Below are 22159 nucleotides of genomic sequence, written 5' to 3'. Positions count from 1 at the left end.
TGGTGTCTAGATTTCACTTAAATCAGTACATCGTCATTCTTGCCCTGACTATGTGTCAGTCTTCAGAGGACGAGGTTTGGATTTGTTCTCTTGATGTGGTGCAGGTTTTGCCTACTTATGTGCGTAGGACTCGGGATCTACTGGTCCTCTATGATGCACAGAGAGGCTGGCAAGCCTCTAAGGTGACTGTTGCCCGGTGGATTACCTCTGTAATCCGTCAACCTTTTGGTGGGGCTGGGCAGCCTGTTTCAGAGAATCTTCGGGCTCACTCCACGAGGTTGGTGAGTGCTTCCTGGGCGGCTCCGCATGGTGCCTCAACTGAGCAGCTGTGTCGGGCGGCCACGTGGTCATCTGTGAAAACGTTCACTAGCTTTTACAGGTTTAATGTCTTTGCATTCGGGGATGGAAGTTTTGAAAGAAAGGTGCTTCATGCCGTTTCTTCTCAGTGTCCCTACCCATGATGCATTTTTGGAGTGTCCCCCAAAGGAGAAAAAAGGATTTTTATACTTATGTAAAATCTGTTTCTTTTAGTCAATGGGGGGACACCGTGTGCCCACCCTTCACGGTCTGGTTTCTCCTAATGTCTTGTTTTTTTAAGAGAATTTTTTTTTTCCTCTCTTCTGAGTGTTCTAATGTCTCCTCTTTCTTGGGGCTTGGTTAAATATAAACTGAAGCTAATAGGAAGTGGGGTATAGAGGGAGAGGAGCCAGGGCTAGTGAACAGAGTTTTTTAAAGTGCCAGTTCACCTGTTTCCTACTCAATACCCCAATGTCCCCTAGTGGACTAAGAGGATTTTTATACTTACACAAATACCATTTCTATTTTTTTATTTACCTTTTTATTGATGTCTCCCTCAATACACAGGATTACTCAGTAGTGAAGAAGACATTTGGTGAGTGTAGGACACCCAATAACCATCCTTGTGTGTCAGGAATATTGCCCCAGAGCCCCATCACGGTGCCTTCATCTCACTCACTGATACATGAGAGAGACAATGACCAGAAGATCCTGGAACTGACCAACAAGATCATTCAGCTGCTGACTGGAGAGGTGACTGCTGGGAATGGGACATTATACAGTAACACCAGGGGAAGTGTCTGTATGATGACTGTATCATTGTGTGTGTCAGGTTCCTATAAGGTGTCAGGATGTCACTGTCTATTTCTCCATGGAGGAGTGGGAGTATTTAGAAGGACACAAGGGTCTGTACAAGGACGTGATGAGGGAGAATCACCAGCCCCTCACATCACTGGGTAAGAGGAGACTTTCATTTATTGTAGAGGAGAGAGCAGTTATGAGGCCACCTAGATACACATATTATTTAATAATCACCTATAAACAATGTATTCAGTCACTGTGTGTCTCCTACAGATGGATCCAGTAACAGAAATACCCCAGAGAGATGTCCTCGTGCTCTTTATTCACAGGATTATACAGTAGAAAATCACAGTATCCCACAGGAGTATCAGGTAGATGGGATGTAGGGTCTCGCCTAAATACCAAATTTATTTTTCATATATGATCTGCAAAGCAGTTGTGTGTTTCATACACTCATTTTGATGGTTAATCTCAATTAATGATAGACATTATTAAACAGTTTTTTTTATTATTTTGTGGGTTATGTAGCGTGAAAATCTGACTGTTATTAAGGTAGAAGATATAGAGGAAGAAGAAGAGACGTATGTGAGGGGTGATCAGCAGTGTAAGGAGGAGGAAATCCCTACAGATATCAGCACAGGTCAGTAATAAACACTTATTACAGAAAAGAGTCACATATTCTCCTTGTTCAGTCACTACAACAATCTCTTATTCTACACCCTCCTCTGTCAGTACAAACTAATGAGGAAATGTATCTGCCCAGTGGGGGGAGTCAGGAGCCATCAGCCCCTATTAGACTCCAGGGTGTAAATGTATCAAGATGCGATTTGCCTTTTTCATAAATTTTCACAGGCGCGTTTGAACCCGCCGTTGTTTGAAAGTAGGATTTGATAGTTAATTGCTAGTAAACTGATGTAACCAAAATCGCCACTGTACAAAACGCTGTCCCAATGGTTTGACATTCTAAGAATACAAGTCGACAAATATATGAAGCTTCGAAATTGCAAATTGCCACTATATTGCCTCAAAAATCGCTAGAAAAATGAGGTGGTTCTGAGCGGCAAGACAGCTCACATCACCTGTGTTTTAAGCTCTCTGGCCATTCTTACCATAACAGAAGGCACAATACAAGTTTTAATTATAAGCGCAATCATGATTTCTGGTTTAGAGGTGCAAAAATTATTATTAATTTCTTATGGGGTCAAATTTATTTTATTAATAAATTAGTGGTCCAAATTTCAGGTATGGTGTTATGTAATGGTAAAAATGTTTGATTTATTATATTATTAGGGCATACTAGTTGATTACCAGTGGGGCCATAATACTTTTTTTCTGACGTGGCAACACTTAAAATACATACTTGTGGCACTACAAATGGCAGCATGCTGTTGGATATATCTAGCCAATCAGAAACGGGTCTAAAAATGCAGAGGTTTCTCTGTTGAATGTCGATTGTGTGGCGAGTTTGATACTGTGGCCAATCAAGGGAGTTGTTTGCTTCATTAAACCTTTCAGTGGCACATAGTCCTCGCCTAAGCACCAGTTCTTCTTACTGAACTAAACATTCCTTGGCTGATTTTCTGAGATTTGACTGTCTAATCCACCTGACTACAGAAGATATCCGCATACCCTGACCTTAGGCTTTTCTTGACTCCACATTGCTGATCTTATGGCCCATACCTGTATTTTCACTTCTATCTTGATTCTGTCCTATGTTTTGCTGAAATCAGCAACTTCTTTGGAGGACTCCTTTTCAGGGCTACGACCTGTGGTCCCTCTCAGTGATGTCTAAGTTCCTTTATTTTGGAATCCGCTTCTCAAAAGGACCCGTACCATTGTCCAAGAGGAACAGAGAGGACACATCCTAGACACTTAAATTGACTGCTAGAGACTATGACTTAATGTATACAACACTGTCTCACATTGGGGTGAGATACCCAAACCTAAATGAAAGACTTGTTTACATTGTAACGCCTTTAGTTTGGAAGAAATAAGATGGTGGACGGAGCACTGAATGGCTTCTCGCCCTTTTTTTGTTTCTTTTCTTTCTCGGTCACCACCTGACGTGACCCAAAGACTCGCCTATGGAAACATAGAAAGTCAGACACCTTGATGTTATTACATTGATGTAATCATGCTGGAATACCCTCTAACTCTGTAAGCCCGGAGGCAATAGTGTTTTTTTACATGCTTTTTTTTTATCATCATTATTTATTTCTAACGCGCCACAGAGGGCCGACTGTCCCGTAAAAGAGCATACAGCAAAACACTATACAGACAGCAACAAGATATGAGGTAACTTAATGAATCAAACAGAAATGGAAAAGGTAGAACAGGATGTGAGTGCATAGAAGCAAGGGGACAGAACAGGGAGCGAATCAGCACGAGGCGAACCTATACCTAGGAGCATGGGTGCAGCAAAAAGGCCCATAGCCACAGATGGAAGGTTGGGAGACATGGAGACCAGGGGCTAAAAGCCCAGGGAGGAGGTGCAGAACATAGGAGCATGGATTGAAGAGAGGAAGATGCATGGGAAGAGGGCCCTGCTCGTGAGAGCTTACAATCTAAAGGGGAGGGGTGTACAACAATGAGGATGAAACCGTGTGGATAAATAAAGGGGAGGTGGAAGGGAATGGGTTAGGAGGAAGGCTGGGAGGCTTTCATGAAGAGGTGAGTCTTTAGGGCACATTTTAATTTGTGGAGACTGGTGGCATGTGTGATTGGCAGTGAGATCCAGAGGAGAGGAGCAGCTCAAGAGAAGTCTTGAATATGAGAGGAAGAAGAGCTTTAATTTTATGTGTTACATTATGTATATGTGTGTGAATATATATATATATTGTAACAAAGGCAATTTAGCTGGCAATATGCAGAGAAAGCATGGAAGCAGAGTAAAACATTTGTGCAGTAATGCACCTAGATTGATGATAAACCAGGTAAAGACTTAGGTATGACAAACAATAGTTTAAGGTTTGGTTAACTTACATGGTTTGAAATGTTCTTCCTCACAGCAAACAGACAGGGTGTGTCTGTGTCAGTGCAAATAGAACCACTGATGGGAGTTTCCTCTTAAAGGGAAAGTGGGTGTGTCACCTGCCCATCAAGCTAGGGCTGTGGGAGCAGTGTCATGTATAAAACCTTGCTTGTTGCATTGTTCAGGTAGACCAATGCTGGGGAAGCTGGCTGGTCTTTAGAGAGCTGGTCTTTTCTAGCTAGGGCTCCAGAATTGCTGTGAACTCCGTATGGTGTCAAATACATTTACCATCCGGACATTAAAGCTGCATAAAAAGGAAGAAGTTGTTTGCGTGTGCTTCAGCAGTAGTGGACTCTTACCACAAGTGGTGTCAGGAGTGGGATGCTCCAGGAAGCAAGTTTCCGCTGCTCAAGTCGCATAGACGTTAATATTGAGGAAGTACTGAGAACACTTGTGAATGTGGCCACTGAGCAGCAAGCCCAGATGCTACGAGTCACCGAGGCATAGATGGAATACACCAGGCCCTTAATGAAAGAGTTAGGCCAGGTGAGGCATGACAGAAATGAACCACCTGGTCCGGCTCTGCAGAAAATGTCACCAGCTGATGACGTAGAAGCATATCTGTTGTCCTTTGAGAGACTTGCAAAAAGGGCAAAATGGCCTCCTATAGATTGGGCTGAGAGGCTGGCGCCATATATGACTGGTGAAGCTCGCCGTGCTAACATGGATCTGGATGAGGAACGGGCCTCTGATTATTTGCGTCTAAAGTCTGAGATATTGGCTCGCATTGGAGTTTCCGGGCCAGGCCGAGCCCAGCGCTATCACCAATGGCGCTATGATAAAGATAAGCCAGTCAGAGTACAATTGGCTGAGCTTTCTAAAATTTGAAAGAAATGACTGCAGCCTGAGGAGAATTCGCCTTCTTGGATTATTGAAGTTCTGGCGATAGATCACTGCATCCGGGGGCTGAACCGCAATTTGCAAATGTGGGTGTTGCAATCAGACCCACAAACTTATGAATAGCTTGCCACCGTGGTAGAAAGGTTTTGTGCGCTAAAGCAACCTGCATTCGTGCCAAAGCCGCTGCCACGCCAAAAGCCAGGTTTGACAATCCATGCTACAGGACCCAATGGCAAAACTGCTACGGACAGAGGTCCAGTTACAAAGGTGTCTAATCTGAAGTGCTTCGAATGTGGTGAGCCAGGCCACTTCAAGGCAGAGTGTCCTAAACTACCGGAACCAATGGACTGTTCCGTGGCACATATTGGGCCTGCTTTCCCAAGCTGTTTTACCATGAGTCCCACATCAGGAAGTCCTTGTTTGTTCCAGGTGACGGTGCTAATCAACCAAAACCTTGTTCTGGCCTTGGTTGACTCGGGGAGTGAACTTTCGTTGGTTTCCAGCTCTGCTTTACCCGAAATCATAACTACTCGGTTGCCCAAGGTGAAGGTTCTTTGCATACATGGGACAACTGAGAAGTATGAAAGAACACTTCTACCAGTCACACTCAAAGACCAAACCGTTATGGTGGTAGCTGCCATAGCACCTAAACTCCCATATTCACTCATTTTGGGGCGAGACTTTCTACAGTTTAATGATGTCCTCGGTGAGCGGATCCGGCCGGACATGCCGGCAACTGATGCAACAGTCGGAAGCCCGGTCTTAAAGGAACCGCCTAAGAATCCACAACATCTGAACATCAATCTTTGGGAACCGCCAAACCGGAATGCCATCCTGGGAGTCACAGCAGGAGTTCCACAAAAGCATCCACCTGTGGGGAAACATGGGCAGTCCAAACTAGCATTGGCTGGTGATGTCGTGGATGAGCCCACCCCGCCTGTCAGTGAGGATACGGACTGGTCCGCAATACCGATTTTGTTTCCTCTGCAGGACTTTGCTCAGGGCCAACTTAGTGATGCCTTTAAAAGTGTGACTGAGGTGTATGGGGTAATGAAAGCCGCCCAGCCTGCAGAAGGTATACCATATTTTATTGTCAGAAATAATTTTCTGTATAGAGTTGCTATTGTACAGGGTGGAAAAAGTAAAACAATTAATGGTTTCTCAGGTCCATGTACCCCTAGTGTTAAAAGCAGCACACACATGTCTGTGGGGGACACCTAGGGGAGGATAAAACACGGGAACGAGTTCTGCGTAGGTTTTACTGGCCCGGTGTACACATGAAAGTGAAAAGGTATTGCCGGTCCTGTCCCATTTGTCAGAGAACCTGTCCCAAACCCATGTACAGGGCACCTCTCATTCCAATACCAATAGTACAAGTTCCCTTTGAATGGATAGCAATGGACCTTGTGGGGCCACTGGAAAAATCCGCACGTGGGCACCAATATATACTAGCGATGCTTTACTATGCAACCAGGTATCCAGAGGCAATTCCCCTACGGAACATAAATTCCAGCACCATAGCTATAGAACTTGTATTGATGTTTACACGCTTGGGAACACCCAAGGAAATTCTCACAGACCAGGATACCCCGTTCATGTCCAAACTGATGAAGGACATGTGCCAGTTGATAGGGGTGACGGCGCTTCACACCTCCGTGTACCATCCCCAAACAGACGGCTTGGTGTAACGCTTTAACCGCACATTTGTTATGATTCCTAGTAAACTCAGGAAGCGGCCACGGAAGTATAATTACAAATGTCTTTATTCAGGCAAAAATATAGAACAAGGATTCTGTACTGAGAATATGCAGATTTTGGAAAACAGCAGGATTAACAGGTATACTCCAAACACAGTTATGAAGAGGTGTGATTAAATGGCAGGAAATGTCCACAGAAAAAACAGGTTCCAGTGAAGGAAATGTTATGAGCGTTTTGTCGCTATCCAATAACGATTGATAATTCAAATTTCGATTTCTGTTTCTAACGCACAAATATTTATTCTCAAAAGGTAGCAGAATAATTCAAGCGAAATAATAATAAGCATAGCCGTTACTTATCGCAGGCGCTCTGGATCCAGTGAACAGTCTTTCAGTCCTGAAGTCTGTGGACAAGATGTCTGAACACTAGATGAGGAGCTGCTGCTTATATGCACACAGAGAAACAGTAAAACAATGCAGATGGTATAGCTTGCTTCTATTGGTCCAGGTTTCAGGAAGGTCCAGGGGGTTGTCGATCATTGGCTAGTTCAACCTAAAGAATCCAAAGGTGGGGATCATCTCTCCAGGGGATATGCTCCGATCTTCCCGCCAAGATTCATAGTCTTAATAGTCCATAATTCCCTAACATTAATAACTTGCGTACGCACTCTGCGATCCCTTCGCAGAGTGAACCGGACAGTCGCAAAAGTAAAGGGGGTTAATATGATACCACACATGACATGATTCCTTCAACCTGTACCATATGTTTTACTGATATGCATATAACTTATAATATTACACATAAATACTACTATATTTCGACATAAATAACTATGTGTTGCAACTACCATTAATGTGTACTATTTTACAAATGTGCGTGTTGGTGCGAATGTATGTAAAAGCGTATATACAGTTGTTGCCACGCGTTGCGGTTGCGTACGCCCTTCCACGCTGTAACGTGCAATACGCATCTTTTCAGACAAAGAAAACCAAGTTTGCACGACTTTAATTGAAATGACTTTATTCAATTTGCTGACTTCGACAGAAAATACAGTTTAAATGCAGGGATAAGAATGGTGAGTTACCCAATGCCAGGATGCATGAGTCAGTCCAGGGAAGCAAACAGAGGAGTAGAGTCCAATGACCAGGCAGAGGTCTGGCAACACAAGTACAAGCAAAACCAGAGTCCAGACAGAGTATAGGGTCACAAGCAAGCCAGCATAGTCCGGTAATCAGGCCGAGGTCTAGGGCAACGAGAGTTCAAGCAGTATCCAGTATTCAGGCAGAGTTCGGGGTGACGAGCAAACAAGCATCATCGGTAAACAGGCCAAGGTCACAACGGGAGATAAAGTAGCAGCAGAACCAAACTGGAACAGGGAGACACAAGCAGCAGCCAGGTATAGATGGATGAACTGTACTGAGCAAAAGTTGAGGCAGCTATTAGAAGCTGTGAGCCAGGTGCAGTTCTAATTAAACAAGGAGGTTAACCCCTTCAGGCATGGTGCAAGCTCAGGAGCAGAACAGCAGCACCTCTGGAGGATTAAAGGTACTGCTGCCACAACAAAACATAGGCAGAGTCATAACAACATTAAAGCACATGCTCAGGAAAGCTGTGGCTCAAGATGAAAAAGATTGGGACACTCTTATTCCCTATTTGATGTTTGCCATCCGTGAGGTACCTCAAGCTTCAGCAGGGTTTAGTCCCTTTGAGTTATTGTTTGGGAGACAGCCCAGGGGTATCTTGGATATGTTAAAGGCAGGGTGGGAGCCAAATCTGGTACAATTTGTGTCCCAAATGTATGAGAGGCTAGGAAAGATAGGGCCCATTGTACAACGACATGTAAGAGAGGCTCAGGAACGACATAAGAAAAGTTATGACAAAAGTGCTGTTATTCGATCTTTCAAGCCTGGAGACAAGGTTCTAGTCCTGGTTCCTGCCCAGGAAAGCAAACTTTTCGCCCATTGGCAGGGTCCATATGAAGTTCTAGATGCTGTAGGTCCTGTCAATTACAGGGTCCGCCAGTTAGAAAGGAGAAGGGAGGAGCAAATATACCATGTTAACCTCCTTAAACCTTGGCATGATGATGAAACCTCTCGGGTAGTGAGTACTGCCATTGAAAAGTCTGAAGTGCCCATAGAGCCAGCTTTGTCCATTAAGCAGAGACAACAGACTGAAGAAATGATTCACCGGAACAGAGATGTCTTCTCTTCCATTCCTGGGCGCACAACCTTATTTGAACACCACATTGTCACTCCGCCATGAGTCATTGTACAGAAGCCATATCGCATTCCGGAGGCCAGACGGGTGGACGTGAGAAAGGAGATTGAGAAAATGCTCCAGTTAGATGTGATTGAAGAGTCCACTAGTGAGTGGAATAGTCCCATTGTGCTTGTCCTGAAACCCAATGGGACAATTAGGTTCTGCAATGACATTAGGCACCTAAATAGTGTGTCCCAGTTCGATGCCTATCCAATGCCACGTTGGATGAATTGGTAGAGAATCTTGCCGGTAGTTACTATTTGACAACTCTGGATCTAACAAGTCCCCCTGACTTCCACTGTCAAGCCAAAGACTGCATTTTCCGCCCCTGATGGTCTCTTTCAATATAAAGTCCTACCCTTTGGGTTGCATGGGACACCTTCCAAAGGGCCATGAATAAATTGCTACAACCTCACACAGCTTATGCAGCCGCTTATCTTGACGATATAGTGATTTATACCCCAGACTGGGGATCACATCTAGACAAAGTCGAGGCGGTCTTAGCTTCATTAAGGTCTACAAGACTAACAGCTAACCCAGAGAAATGTGCCCTTGCCATGAGAGAAGCCAAATATTTGGGGTACGTTGTTGGGGGCGAGAGCGTGTAATATCCAGCTAGTCAAAAATTGATCAAGACCAGAAAAAAAGTTGCCGTTAAGAACCTTTTTAGGCTTAGTAGGTTGCTACAGGCGGTTTGTAAGCCAGTTCGCCACTAGAGCTGCTCCACTTACCGACATGTTAAAAAAAAAATTGTCCAGATAGATTAACCTGGTCTGACGCTACAAAATCCGCATGGTCTGTTCTTCGTTTAGCACTTTGTTCCTCTCCAGTTCTATAATCACCGGACTTTACCCAGAAGTTCTTCCTTCAAACTGATGCTTCTGGTGTTGGCTTAGGTGCAGTTTTGTCACAGGAGAAGAATGGAGTAGAAAATCCTGTCCTGTACCTAAGTCGTAATTTACTTCCAAGGGAACAAAATATGCCACCATGGAGAAAGATTGTCTCGCCATCAAATGAGCTACAGAAGCTCTGCGCTATTATCTCCTAGGCAGAGAATTCACCTAATAATAGACCATGCACCATTGCGATGGATACAGAACAACCGGGAGGTAAATGCCAAAGTAACCCGCTGGTTCTTGGCACTGACACCTTTCAAGTTCTCAGTAGAACATAGACCTAGGATTCTGCACAAAAATGCAGATGCATTGTCACGAAAATATGTGCTCCTCGAAGTTCGCGTCCCCCTACTTGGAAATGCTAGGGGGGTGGGATATGTAACAAAGGGAGGCATGTAGCTGGCAATATACAGAGAAAGCATGGAAGCAGAGTAAAACATTGGTGCAGTTATGCACCTAGATTGATGATAAATCAGGTAAAGACTTATGTATGACAAGCAATAGTTTAAAGTTTGGTTAACGTACATGGTTTGAAATGTTCCTCCTCACAGCAAACAGACAGGATGTGTCTGTGTCAGTGCAAACAGAGCCAGTGATGGGAGTTTCCTCTTAAAGGGAAAGTGGGTGTGTCACCTGCCCATCAAGCTAGGGCTGGGGAGGAGTATCATGTATAAAAGCTTGCTTGTTTCATTGTTCAGTGAGACCAATGCTGGGGAAGCTGGCTGGTCCTTAGAGAGCTGGTCTTTGTCTAGCTAGCATGTAGGGTCTCCAGAATTGCTGTGAAATCTGTACGGTGTCAAAACATTTTCCATCCTGACAATAAAACTGCATAAAAGGAAGAAGTTGTTCACGTGTGCTTCAGCAGTTGCTGGCTCTTGCCACAATACATATATATATATATATATATATATATATGTATGTATATGTGTTCAATTTAAAATGTCAGTGAGTGACATATAGCTTTTGCTTTAAAACCTCTTGAAGTTACTCATATGATGGTAATTTGGTGGTATTAGTCTTTATGGGACAATATCCTTGTGCCTGGAAAACCTTCATCTTTCCATATATTTATTTTATTCTCAGCAGATGGACACAACAGCAGGAATATCTCAGAAGAACATCTTATTTTATCTCCAGATGGTAAAATACAAGATAATGACATCACACGAGATTCTCCAGAAGAAAATCCTATTACCCCAATTATACATCCAGGACTTCACACTGCAGATATATCATCTGATCGTGCTCATCATGGGGAATGTTCTCTTGATAGCTCATATATTTCTTCAGATATTACAGCTCTTACAGTAAATAATATATTTCCCGTTTCTGTATATTCAAAATGTTTTACAAAGAACAAAAAGATTATTACCCATAAGCCAAAAAAGGCAGGTGAGAAGTCATTTTCATGTTCTGATTGTGGGAAATGTTTTAAACGTAAATCAGATCTTGTTCAACATCAGAGAGTTCACACAGGTGAGAAACCATTTTCATGCTCTGAGTGTGGAAAATGTTTTACACAAAAATCATCTATTGGTAAACATCAGAGAGTTCACACAGGTGAGAAACCATTTTCATGCTCTGAGTGTGGAAAATGTTTTACACAGAAAGTATATCTTGGTATACATCAGAGAAGTCACACAGGTGAGAAGCCATTTTCATGCTCTGATTGTGGAAAATGTTTTAGACACAAATCAGCTCTTGTTACACATCGGAGAATTCACACAGGTGCAAAACCATTTTCATGCTCTGAGTGTGGAAAATGTTTTACCCAGAAATCAGATCTTGTTCCACATCAGAGAATTCACACAGGTGAGAAACCATTTTCATGTTCTGGTTGTGGGAAATGTTTTACCCAGAAATCACATCTTATTGAACATCAGAAAGTTCACAGCCGTGAGAAGCCATTCCCATGTTCTGAGTGTGGGAAATGTTTAACACGGAAATCATATCTTATTGAGCATAAGAAAATTCATAACCGTGAGAAGCCATAGCCATGTTCTGAGTGTGGGAAATGTTTTACACAGAGATCAGATCTTGTTGAACATCAGAAAGTTCACACAAATATTCAAAAAGTAGGAGCTCACATTCATGACCTAAAATTGCAGCTATACATAAAATATCCACTGATGTACTTTATGAATTGATTGTCTTTATTACACAGCAGTTTAGACCTCGTTCCTGTAAACACATTCCTGTTTATACACTAAGGGGCTCATTTAGAGGTGGATGCATACTCACCTTTGGCATACATAGGAAAAGATGCAAACAAGGAAGCGCGTACTTCTCACCATATGTGGAGTCGATGCAATCTACTCAAAAAAGACTGTGGGTTAAATTTATCAAGCTGCGAGTTTCCGGCTGGTTTGAGAAGTGGAGATGTTGCCTGTAGCAACCAATCAGCTTCTAGCCATCATTTTGTAAAATCTACTAAATAAATGTTAACTACAATCTGATTGGTTGCTATAGGCAACATCTCCACTTTTGCAACCCGCCGGAAACGCGCAGCTTAATAAATTTACCCCTGTGACTTAAGCAAGGCATTTTGTGTGTGTATGTAAAGCTGACAGAAGTGTACTATACTTGTGTATGCGTATAACAGTATGTGTTGGTTCTCAATGCAAAAGTGGCATCATCTCATTTGTACACACCCTGAGAGTGTATTTAAATACATGTTTTAATACATTATATTGTATACAAATAGGGTGATGTAGTCAGATGCACAAGAGAGAATATCTTATTAATAAAACAAGCCACATTTACTCCTTTACACATTACATGGGAATCATCTTTATTACAACTGTCTGTACGGAAATGACAGTTCAGTAACGTGAATAGACTTGGTATAATATACCTGTGACACTGATGGTTTCAGTGATAAATGAGCGTATTAAAGTGTAGATATATTTTCAGGATAAATACAGATTTCCATTTTTCTATCACTGTAACTGATCCAGTGTTACGTTATGATGACGTAGATAAATGAGTCTGTTTTCTCTTAATGTCTAATTACTATGTGCAGGAGAATAGACCAAGTAATAAACACTAATATAAATGTTAGAAGTGGGGACAGACTTTGTTTGATATTGTACCCCCTAAAGTATATTGGTCCATACTAAGTACATCCAAACGTTTGACTGTTTATTCAAAGTTATATCTTACTATATTCCTGGACTGACTTTATTGTTTCTGTACCATGTTCTTTTTATGCAGCTTTCAGTAACAAAATATTATATCAAACAGTGTTTCATGTATAACTAATATACACTCCGTGGCCACTTTATTAGGTACACCTGCCTAGTACTGGGTAGGAGCTCTCTGCCCCCAGAACAGCCTGAATTCTTCATGCCATGGATACAACCAGCTGCTGGAAACATTGCTTAGAGATTCTGGTCCATGATGATATGGTAGCATAACGCAGTTCCTGCACATTCATCTGTGACTCTCCCATTCCACCGCATCCCAAATGTGCTCTATGGGATTGAGATCTGGTGATTGTGGAGGCCGTTGGAGTACACTGAACTCCTTGTCATGTTCCTGGAACCAGCGTGAGCTTGAGACGTGTGCTCAGTGACATGACGCGTTATCCTGCTGGAAGGAGCCATTAGAAGAAGGGTAGACTGTGGCCATAAAAGGATGCACATGGTCAGCAGCAATACTCAGGCTGGACAACAAAATGTAATATATTTGATAATAATAGTGTCAGGATTTCCCAGGTATGACCACGGAGAGGAGATAAGTGGTTATAATGAGTTTATTAACAAACAGAGATGACATGGTAACTCATGAGACAGTTCAAAGTGCAGATGAGAAACAGGTAACTGCAATAGTAGATTTCAACAGGCAGCGTAGAACTACAAGTACCAGGTATAATGGTTAAAGATGCAGGAGTCCAGGACACAGGTAACAGCAAATAGTAGATTTCAACGAAGAAATATGCTGGAGTCCAGATAGCAGATAGAAGCTGAGCACAGGGAATGCTCCTCGGAATGACCTGATGATCTGGCCCAGACTGTTTGAAGCAGGCAGGTATAAATAGGCCTCATGCAGCTGAAACCACTCCCAGTGATCAAGGAGAATAATCAAGTAGCACAGTGGCTCCTTTGGTGGGCAGTGGTACTACAAGTGGAAAGCACACCAAATCCAATAGAGTCACTGTAGACAGCAGCTGCAGAGTGCAAATCGTGACAGTACCCCCTCCTTAAAGGGCGGATTCCAGACGCCCAAATACTAGAAATGGTCAGAAAAGTCAGAGTAATAGTCCAGAATTGGGCATGTATTTGAGAAGTCTTCATGCAAGGACGGGAAGGGTATAGAAACCACACCACAGGGGAGTTGAGATCCAGGAGAATCTTTCTTCTTCTTCCTCTTCACTTTCTTTTTATGGTTTTTAGAGGGTTGCTGGAAATGGAGTGAAGAAAACGATAATCTCAAAGTGGGAGTAGCTGGAGATAGAACATGTGGCATAGATGACGCACTGGGAGTGAGAATAGCAAGTGCTGGTGTAAATTCTTTGATCACGGCCTCAGTAAAAAGCTGTAAATCAGACAGAATGGGATCTTGGGTTTCAATTAAGGGCTGTGCCCATTCCAGAGCTTCCCCTGTGAAGTTGGCCAACATGTAAAACACTTGCTTTCGTTGAGTATCAAGGAGGTTGGATACAGAGGGAAAATAGGATATACAGAATTTAATAAGAGCACGAAATTGCTGAATATCCCCATTGAAGGTAGGTGGTTGGAAGACTTGAACAGAAGGTGAATTCGAATTAGCATGAGACTCAGCCAGCTCGGGTTGAACATACATCCCTGGGGACTTGGGTAGGACCCCCTTGGCAGAAGACAATCCATACTGGGCAGATGACTTGGCAGGGCGCCCGGACTGGGCGGCAGACTTGGGAGCAGGCCCGGACTGAGCGGCAGACTTGGGAGCAGGCCCGGACTGGGCGGCAGGCCTGGCAGGGACAGCACTTTGAGAAGCCTGAGGGCAGACAGCACCTTGAGAAGCCTGAGGGCAGACAGCACCTTGAGAAGCCTGAGGGCAGACAGCACCTTGAGAAGCCTGAGGGCAGACAGCACCAAGTGGCAACTCGGGCTGGACCGCATGGACTGGCAACTCGGGCTGGACCGCATGGACTGGCAACTCGGGCTGGACCGCATGGACTGGCAACTCGGGCTGGACCGCATGGACTGGCAACTCGGGCTGGACCGCATGGACTGGCAACTCGAGCTGGACCGCATGGACTGGCAACTCTTCTGGAGCAGACTGGAGGGACAGGACCCTCTCTGGAGAAGACTTTAAGGGCAGCGCCCCCTCTGGAGCGGACTGGAAGGGCAGCGCCCCCTCTGGAGCGGACTGGAAGGGCAGCGCCCCCTCTGGAGCGGACTGGAAGGGCAGCGCCCCCTCTGGAGCGGACTGGAAGGGCAGCGCCCCCTCTGGAGCGGACTGGAAGGGCAGCGCCCCCTCTGGAGCGGTCTGGAAGGGCAGCGCCCCCTCTGGAGAGGTCTTTAAGGGCAGCGCCCCCTCTGGAGAAGTCTTTAAGGGCAGAGCCCCCTCTGGAGAAGTCTTTAAGGGCAGCGCCCCCTCTGGAGAAGTCTTTAAGGGCAGCGCCCCCTCTGGAGAAGTCTTTAAGGGCAGCGCCCCCTCTGGAGAAGTCTTTAAGGGCAGCGCCCCCTCTGGAGCAGACTGTAAGGGCAGTGCCCCCTCTGGAGCAGACTGTAAGGGCAGCGCCCCCTCTGGAGAAGTCTTTAAGGGCAGCGCCCCCTCTGGAGAAGTCTTTAAGGGCAGCGCCCCCTCTGGAGAAGTCTTTAAGGGCAGCACCCCCTCTGGAGCAAACTTTAAGGGCAGCGCCCCCTCTGGAGCAGACTTTAAGGGCAGCGCCCCCTCTGGGTTGAACTGGGGAACCTGGGTTCTCATGGGAGCAGATAACATGTCTGGAATGAAGACAGAAGCTTGTAATTTAGAGCTGGAGATAGAGGTTGAAGATGGTCGGAGTCTACGGAGCGGGCAATCCTGTAAAAAATGTACATCACTGGCACAGTAAAGACATAGTTTGTAGGTCATCCTGCGCCATCGCTCCTCTTCGGTCAGGTGAGGGCGTGGAGCACCTGAAAACCTGGAATTTGTTACAGGAATATTGGGAGGTACTGCTTGCAGAGAGTCAAAGGCAGACAAATTTGGTAATGAAATGTTAGCAGCATAGTTAGACTCCTTACAGCAGGATGTATTAGGGGTGGAAACTATAAGTTGCTTAAGCACTTGGTTCAGCAAGGAAGATACTTGCGCTATTTGAGTGCGAAGTTGAAGAATGTCCACTTGGAGCAACTGGAACAGGGAATTTTCTGAGGAAATAGCAGCCATGGTCTTAATGTTGAAAACGGAGTAAGTCACTTCCCTGGAAATCCTTTCCAAAAGAGATGAAAGCCGTGCAGCAGCAGGCTTGGTTTTATGGCCAGATCATACTGTCAGGATTTCCCAGGTATGACCACGGAGAGGAGATAAGTGGTTATAATGAGTTTATTAACAAACAGAGATGACACGGTAACTCATGAGACAGTTCAAAGTGCAGATGAGAAACAGGTAACTGCAATAGTAGATTTCAACAGGCAGCGTAGAACTACAAGTACCAGGTATAATGATTGAAGATGCAGGAGTCCAGGACACAGGTAACAGCAAATAGTAGATTTCAACAGGCAGCGTAGAACAGGTATAATGGTTAAAGATGCAGGAGTCCAGGACACAGGTAACAACAAATAGTAGATTTCAACAGGCAGCGTAGAACTACAAGTACCAGGTATAATGATTGAAGATGCAGGAGTCCAGGACACAGGTAACTGCAATAGTAGATTTCAACAGGCAGCGTAGAACTACAAGTACCAGGTATAATGGTTGAAGATGCAGGAGTCCAGGACACAGGTAACAGCAAATAGTAGATTTCAACGAAGAAATATGCAGGAGTCCAGATAGCAGATAGAAGCTGAGCACAGGGAATGCTCCTCGGAATGACCTGATGATCTGGCCCAGACTGTTTGAAGCGGGCAGGTATAAATAGGCCTCATGCAGCTGAAACCACTCCCAGTGATCAAGGAGAATAATCAAGTAGCACAGTGGCCCCTTTGGTGGGCAGTGGTACTACAAGTGGAAAGCACACCAAATCCAATAGAGTCACTGTAGACAGCAGCTGCAGAGTGCAAATCGTGACAAATAGTAAATGGGGCTGTGGTTTAATCTGTGTTTGTAAAACAAAAATACTTCTGAAGGTGAGAATACAAGAATATCTGCATAATATTAAGAACGGTCTCGCCGCACACAGCCTGGCTTGCATCTGTCCATCATAGTTTAGACAGCTGGACATTTAAGGATATAGAGCAGATCCGTTTAAAAGAAAGCGGCAACGTCAGGACCCCGCTACTACACACTTTAGTGTAGCACACAGTAAAATGTGTAGTAGTGGGGTCCTCACATTGCCGCTTTAAATTCACATTCCTGCATGTGGCTCCTTGAACGGATGTGACATGAAGTGCCGGACAGCTGTCTCATCGTAATTTGTAGCTGTTCTGTTCTCAAATCTGCTTTGTCGTTTTACTGGTAATTCTGTATTATAGTCATGTAGCTTTTACAATTATCAGGCTTTTTTTGTAGGTCTCGTCGTGGTCGGATAATTAGTGTCGGGAAAACCAACCCAACCCAAATTTGTCAAACGAATGGAGAAACGTCTCTGAGTGCCGCATGCCTAATTTCAGAGCCGGTAGTTGATTCCATGTTCGTGAGATAAATGATGTGCAGAATTTAACCGTTACCAAAAAAGGGTCCAACATGATCTTACTCAAACCAGACTGGAGAGGATCAAGGAGGGAGTATTCAGAAAGGTAGGAGGTGAGACGGCTGCAGACGAGCCTCTCGAAAATTTTGGAGGCAAAAGGGAGAAGAGATATGGGGCGATAGTTCGAGAAAGAAGTGGGGTCGAGATTAGGTTTCTTAAGAATGGGGAATATGAGAGCATGTTTGAAGGAGGAGGGTAAGATGCCGGTGGAGAGGGAGAGATTAAAGAGGTGAGCGAGGTGGGAGCAGGTGGTGGGGGGAAAGGGAGCGAAGAAGGTGGGAGGGGATGGGATCCAGGGGACAGGTAGGGGGGGGGATGAAATGAGAGAGTGGACTTCCTCGCCGGTGGTGGGACGGAAGGAGTGGAGGGGAAGGTGGTTGGGGGGAAGGGCGGAAGAGTGGGAGGGGTGGAAGAGAGAGTGGAGGAGGAGATTTCAAGTCGGATGGCCTCAATTTTAGAGGAGAAGAAGGAGGCAAAAGCGGAGGCAGTCAGGGAGGAGGGAGGGGGCCAGGAGAGTGCTGAAGGTGGCGAAGAGGCGGCGGGGGTTAGAGGACTGGGAAGAGATGAGGGATTTAAAGAAAGATTGTTTAGCGAATGAGAGGGCAGAGCTGTAGGATGAAAGGATGAATTTAAAGTGGAGGAAGTCAGCCAGGGAGTGGGATTTTCTCCAGTGACGTTCGGCGGTACGGGAGCAATTTTGGAGGAAGCGGGTAAATTTGGAGTGCCAGGGTTGGGGTTTGGAGTAGCAGGGGTGGACGGAGTGGGCAGGGCGACCGCGTCCAGAGCGGAGGTGAGGGTGTGATTGTAGAGGGAGACCGCCTGGTTGGGGCAGGCCTGAGAGGAAAGGGGAGAAAGGAGGGTATCGAGAGAGCAGGACAGAGAGGCAGGTTCAAGAGCGTCGAGGTTGCGTATGGACAGAGTAGGTTTGGGCAGGGGGAGGGGAGCAGGAGAAGAGGAGAGAGAGAAGGAGAGGAGATGGTGGTCGGATAGAGGAAAGGGAGAGAGGGAGAGATGGAGAAGTCGGAGAGACTACATAGGTAGGAGAAGACAAGATCAAGGGAGTGACCAAGGCAGTGGGTAGAGGAGGAGGTCCATTGGGTGAGACCAAGGGAGGTAGAGAGTGTGAGCAGTTTGCTGGAAGCAGGGTAGGTGGGGTTGTCGATGGGGATGTTAAAGTCACCGAGAATGATCGAGGGAAGATCGGAGGAGAGGTGGTGAGGAAGCCAGCTAGCAAAGTTGTCAAGGAAGAGGAACGTGGGGCCAGGGGGGCGGTAGATGACAGTGACGCGGAGGTGGATGGGGTAGAAGAGGCGGATGGAGTGAGCTTCAAAGGAGGAGAAGGAGAGGGTGGGTTCGGGGGGAATGACACGAAAAGTACAGGTGGAGGAGAGGAGGAGGCCAACTCCAATGCCTGGGCGGGCACCAGGCCTGGCGGAGTGGGTGAAGGAGAGGCCACCATAGGAGAGGGCAGCGGGGGAAGTAGTATCAGAATCGGAGAGCCAGGTTTCAGTAACGGCAAGAAGGTTAAAGGAGTTGGATAGAAAGAGGTCGTGGATAGCAGTCAGCTTGTTGCGGACGGATCTGGCATTCCAGAGGGCACAGAAGAAAGGGGGAGAGGGGGGAAATGGGGATGAGGTTAGCAAGATGAGCAGCGCACGGGGGAGGGCGGGGAGGAACGGGAGAGGTAGTGCGGGGGGAGAGTATGGGTATGGAGTGAGAGCGGGGAGGCATAGTAGGGAGAGAGAGTAACAGAACAGTGAGATAGTGGGGACAGTAAAAAACAGGTAAGAACAATGGCAGGAAGACAATGAAAAGGTGGAAGATAATAACGAATTAGGGCGTGGAGGGCATGGAACAACAGTACAGTGAGATAATAAGGACAATGAAGACAGGTAAGAATGATAGCAGAACAGTAAGATAATAAGGACAGCAGATAACAGGTAAGAATAAGAAGGGAGACAATAGCAAGATGGAGGACAATAACCAATTAGGGCGTGGAAGGCAAGGAATAATAGAAGGAGAGGTAATAGGGACAATGGAAATAGGCAAGAATAATAACAGGTAAAAGTAGTTGCTGGTAAATAGGGTTAATTGACAAGCGGGGTCGGTACACAGTAGATCAGTTGATGCAGTTAAGCCAGGGATTCAGCAGGAGAAGGGTTAACTGACAAGCCGGGTCGGTACACAGTAGATGAGTTGATGCAGATAAGCCAGGGATTCAGCAGGAGAAGGGTTAATTGACAAGTCGGGTCGGTACACAGTAGATGAGTTGATGCAGATAAGCCAGGGATTCAGCAGGAGAAGGGTTAATTGACAAGCCGGGTCGGTGCACAGTAGATCAGTTGATGCAGATAAGCCAGGGATTCAGCAGGAGAAGGGTTAACTGACAAGCCGGGTCGGTACACAGTAGATCAGATGATGCAGATAAGCCAGGGATTCAGCAGGAGAAGGGTTAACTGACAAGCCGGGTCGGTACACAGTAGATTAGATGATGCAGATAAGCCAGGGATTCAGCAGGAGAAGGGTTAACTGACAAGCCGGGTCGGTACACAGTAGATCAGTTGATGCAGATAAGCCAGGGATTCAGCAGGAGAAGGGTTAATTGACAAGCTGGGTCGGTACACAGTAGATCAGTTGATGCAGATAAGCCAGGGATTCAGCAGGAGAAGGGTTAACTGACAAGCCGGGTCGGTACACAGTAGATCAGTTGATGCAGATAAGCCAGGGATTCAGCAGGAGAAGGGTTAATTGACAAGCCGGGTCGGTACACAGTAGATCAGTTGATGCAGATAAGCCAGGGATTCAGCAGGAGAAGGGTTAACTGACAAGCCGGGTCGGTACACAGTTGATCAGTTGATGCAGATAAGCCAGGGATTCAGCAGGAGAAGGGTTAACTGACAAGCCGGGTCGGTACACAGTAGGTCAGTTGATGCAGATAAGCCAGGGATAGATGGTATGGCCTTGTCCTTGGAGTGATGATGACACTCCTTTGTACCCCCACAATAATTTCCCACTGTCTTCACATGTTTTTAGATGTTTTATAATTGTGGACAGATGATTGTGTGGGAGGAGATGGGGATTATTATTATTATATAGAGGGGAGGGGTCTGTACAGTGATATATGGGTGTAATAACTCCCAGCACACATTGATATGGGGGATTATTATTATTATATAGAGGAGAGGGGACTGTACAATGATATATGGGGAGTAATAACTCCCAGCACACATTGATATGGGGGATTTTTATTATTATATAGAGGGGAGGGGACTGTACAGTGATATATGGGAGTAATAACTCCCAGCACACACTGATATGGGGGATTATTATTATTATATAGAGGAGAGGGGTCTGTACAGTGATATATTGGTGTAATAACTCCCAGCACACATTGATATGGAGATTATTATTATTATATAGAGGGGAGGGGACTGTACAGATATATATGGGAGTAATAACTCCCAGCACACACTGATATGGGGGATTATTATTATATAGAGGAAAGGGGACTGTACAGTGATATATGTGGAGTAATAACTCCCAGCACACACTGATATGTAGGATTATTATTATAATTATATAGAGGAGAGGGGACTGTACAGTGATATATGGGAGTAATAACTCCCAGCACACACTGATATGGGGATTATTATTATTATTATATAGAGGAGAGGGGTCTGTACAGTGATATATGGGGAGTAATAACTCCCAGCACACACTGATATGGGGATTATTATTATTATTATATAGAGGAGAGGGGTCTGTACAGTGATATATGGGGAGTAATAACTCCCAGCACACACTGATATGGGGATTATTATTATAATTATATAGAGGAGAGGGGACTGTACAGTGATATATGGGAGTAATAACTCCCAGCACACACTGATATGGGGATTATTATTATTATTATTATATAGAGGAGAGGGGTCTGTACAGTGATATATGGGGAGTAATAACTCCCAGCACACACTGATATGGGGATTATTATTATTATATAGAGGAGAGCGGTCTGTACAGTGATATATGGGGAGTAATAACTCCCAGCACACACTGATATGGGGATTATTATTATTATATAGAGGAGAGGGGTATGTACAGTGATATAGGGGGAGTAATAACTCCCAGCACACACTGATATGGGGATTATTATTATTATATAGAGGAGAGGTGTTTGTACATTGATATAGGGGGAGTAATAACTCCCAGCACACACTGATACTGGGGATTATTATTATTATATAGAGGAGAGACGTCTGTACAGTGATATATGGGAGTAATAACTCCCAGCACACACTGATATGGGGGATTATTATTAATATTATTATTATTATATAGAGGAGAGGGGTCTGTACAGTGATATATGGGGAGTAATAACTCCCAGCACACACTGATATGGGGGATTATTATTATTATATAGAGGAGAGGGGTCTGTACAGTGATATATGGATCATTGTTAGTATCATCTGTGTGATATTGGCATGATCTGTGTATAGAGGTCAGTGGCTATAAGGTGTG

General features: G+C 45.0%; 2 protein-coding genes across 18 annotated transcripts in view; one reads left to right on the top strand and one right to left on the bottom strand.

Moving 5' to 3' along the window:
* Positions 1-12579, top strand: part of LOC142160116 (uncharacterized) — a 31655-nt gene extending 19076 nt beyond the window's left edge. The window contains exons 3-7 of one of the 2 annotated variants that reach the window (XM_075215078.1): positions 865-1050; positions 1175-1253; positions 1372-1469; positions 1627-1738; positions 10906-12579. In XM_075215078.1, the coding sequence (XP_075071179.1) occupies positions 865-1050; positions 1175-1253; positions 1372-1469; positions 1627-1738; positions 10906-11816 (1386 nt within the window). In that variant the 3' untranslated portion in view covers positions 11817-12579. Of the gene's footprint in view, positions 1-864; positions 1051-1129; positions 1254-1371; positions 1470-1626; positions 1739-10905 lie in introns of both variants that reach the window. The other variant, XM_075215077.1, reaches the window with a different exon arrangement.
* Positions 1-22159, bottom strand: part of LOC142160072 (uncharacterized) — a 1559230-nt gene that overhangs the window by 1004894 nt on the left and 532177 nt on the right. The window lies entirely within an intron of this gene.

Source organism: Mixophyes fleayi, chromosome 6 (assembly GCF_038048845.1).
Source record: "Mixophyes fleayi isolate aMixFle1 chromosome 6, aMixFle1.hap1, whole genome shotgun sequence".
NCBI lineage: Eukaryota > Metazoa > Chordata > Amphibia > Anura > Limnodynastidae > Mixophyes > Mixophyes fleayi.
The sequence above is the reverse complement of the archived record's forward strand: the minus strand, read 5'-3'. Positions and strand labels throughout refer to the sequence as shown.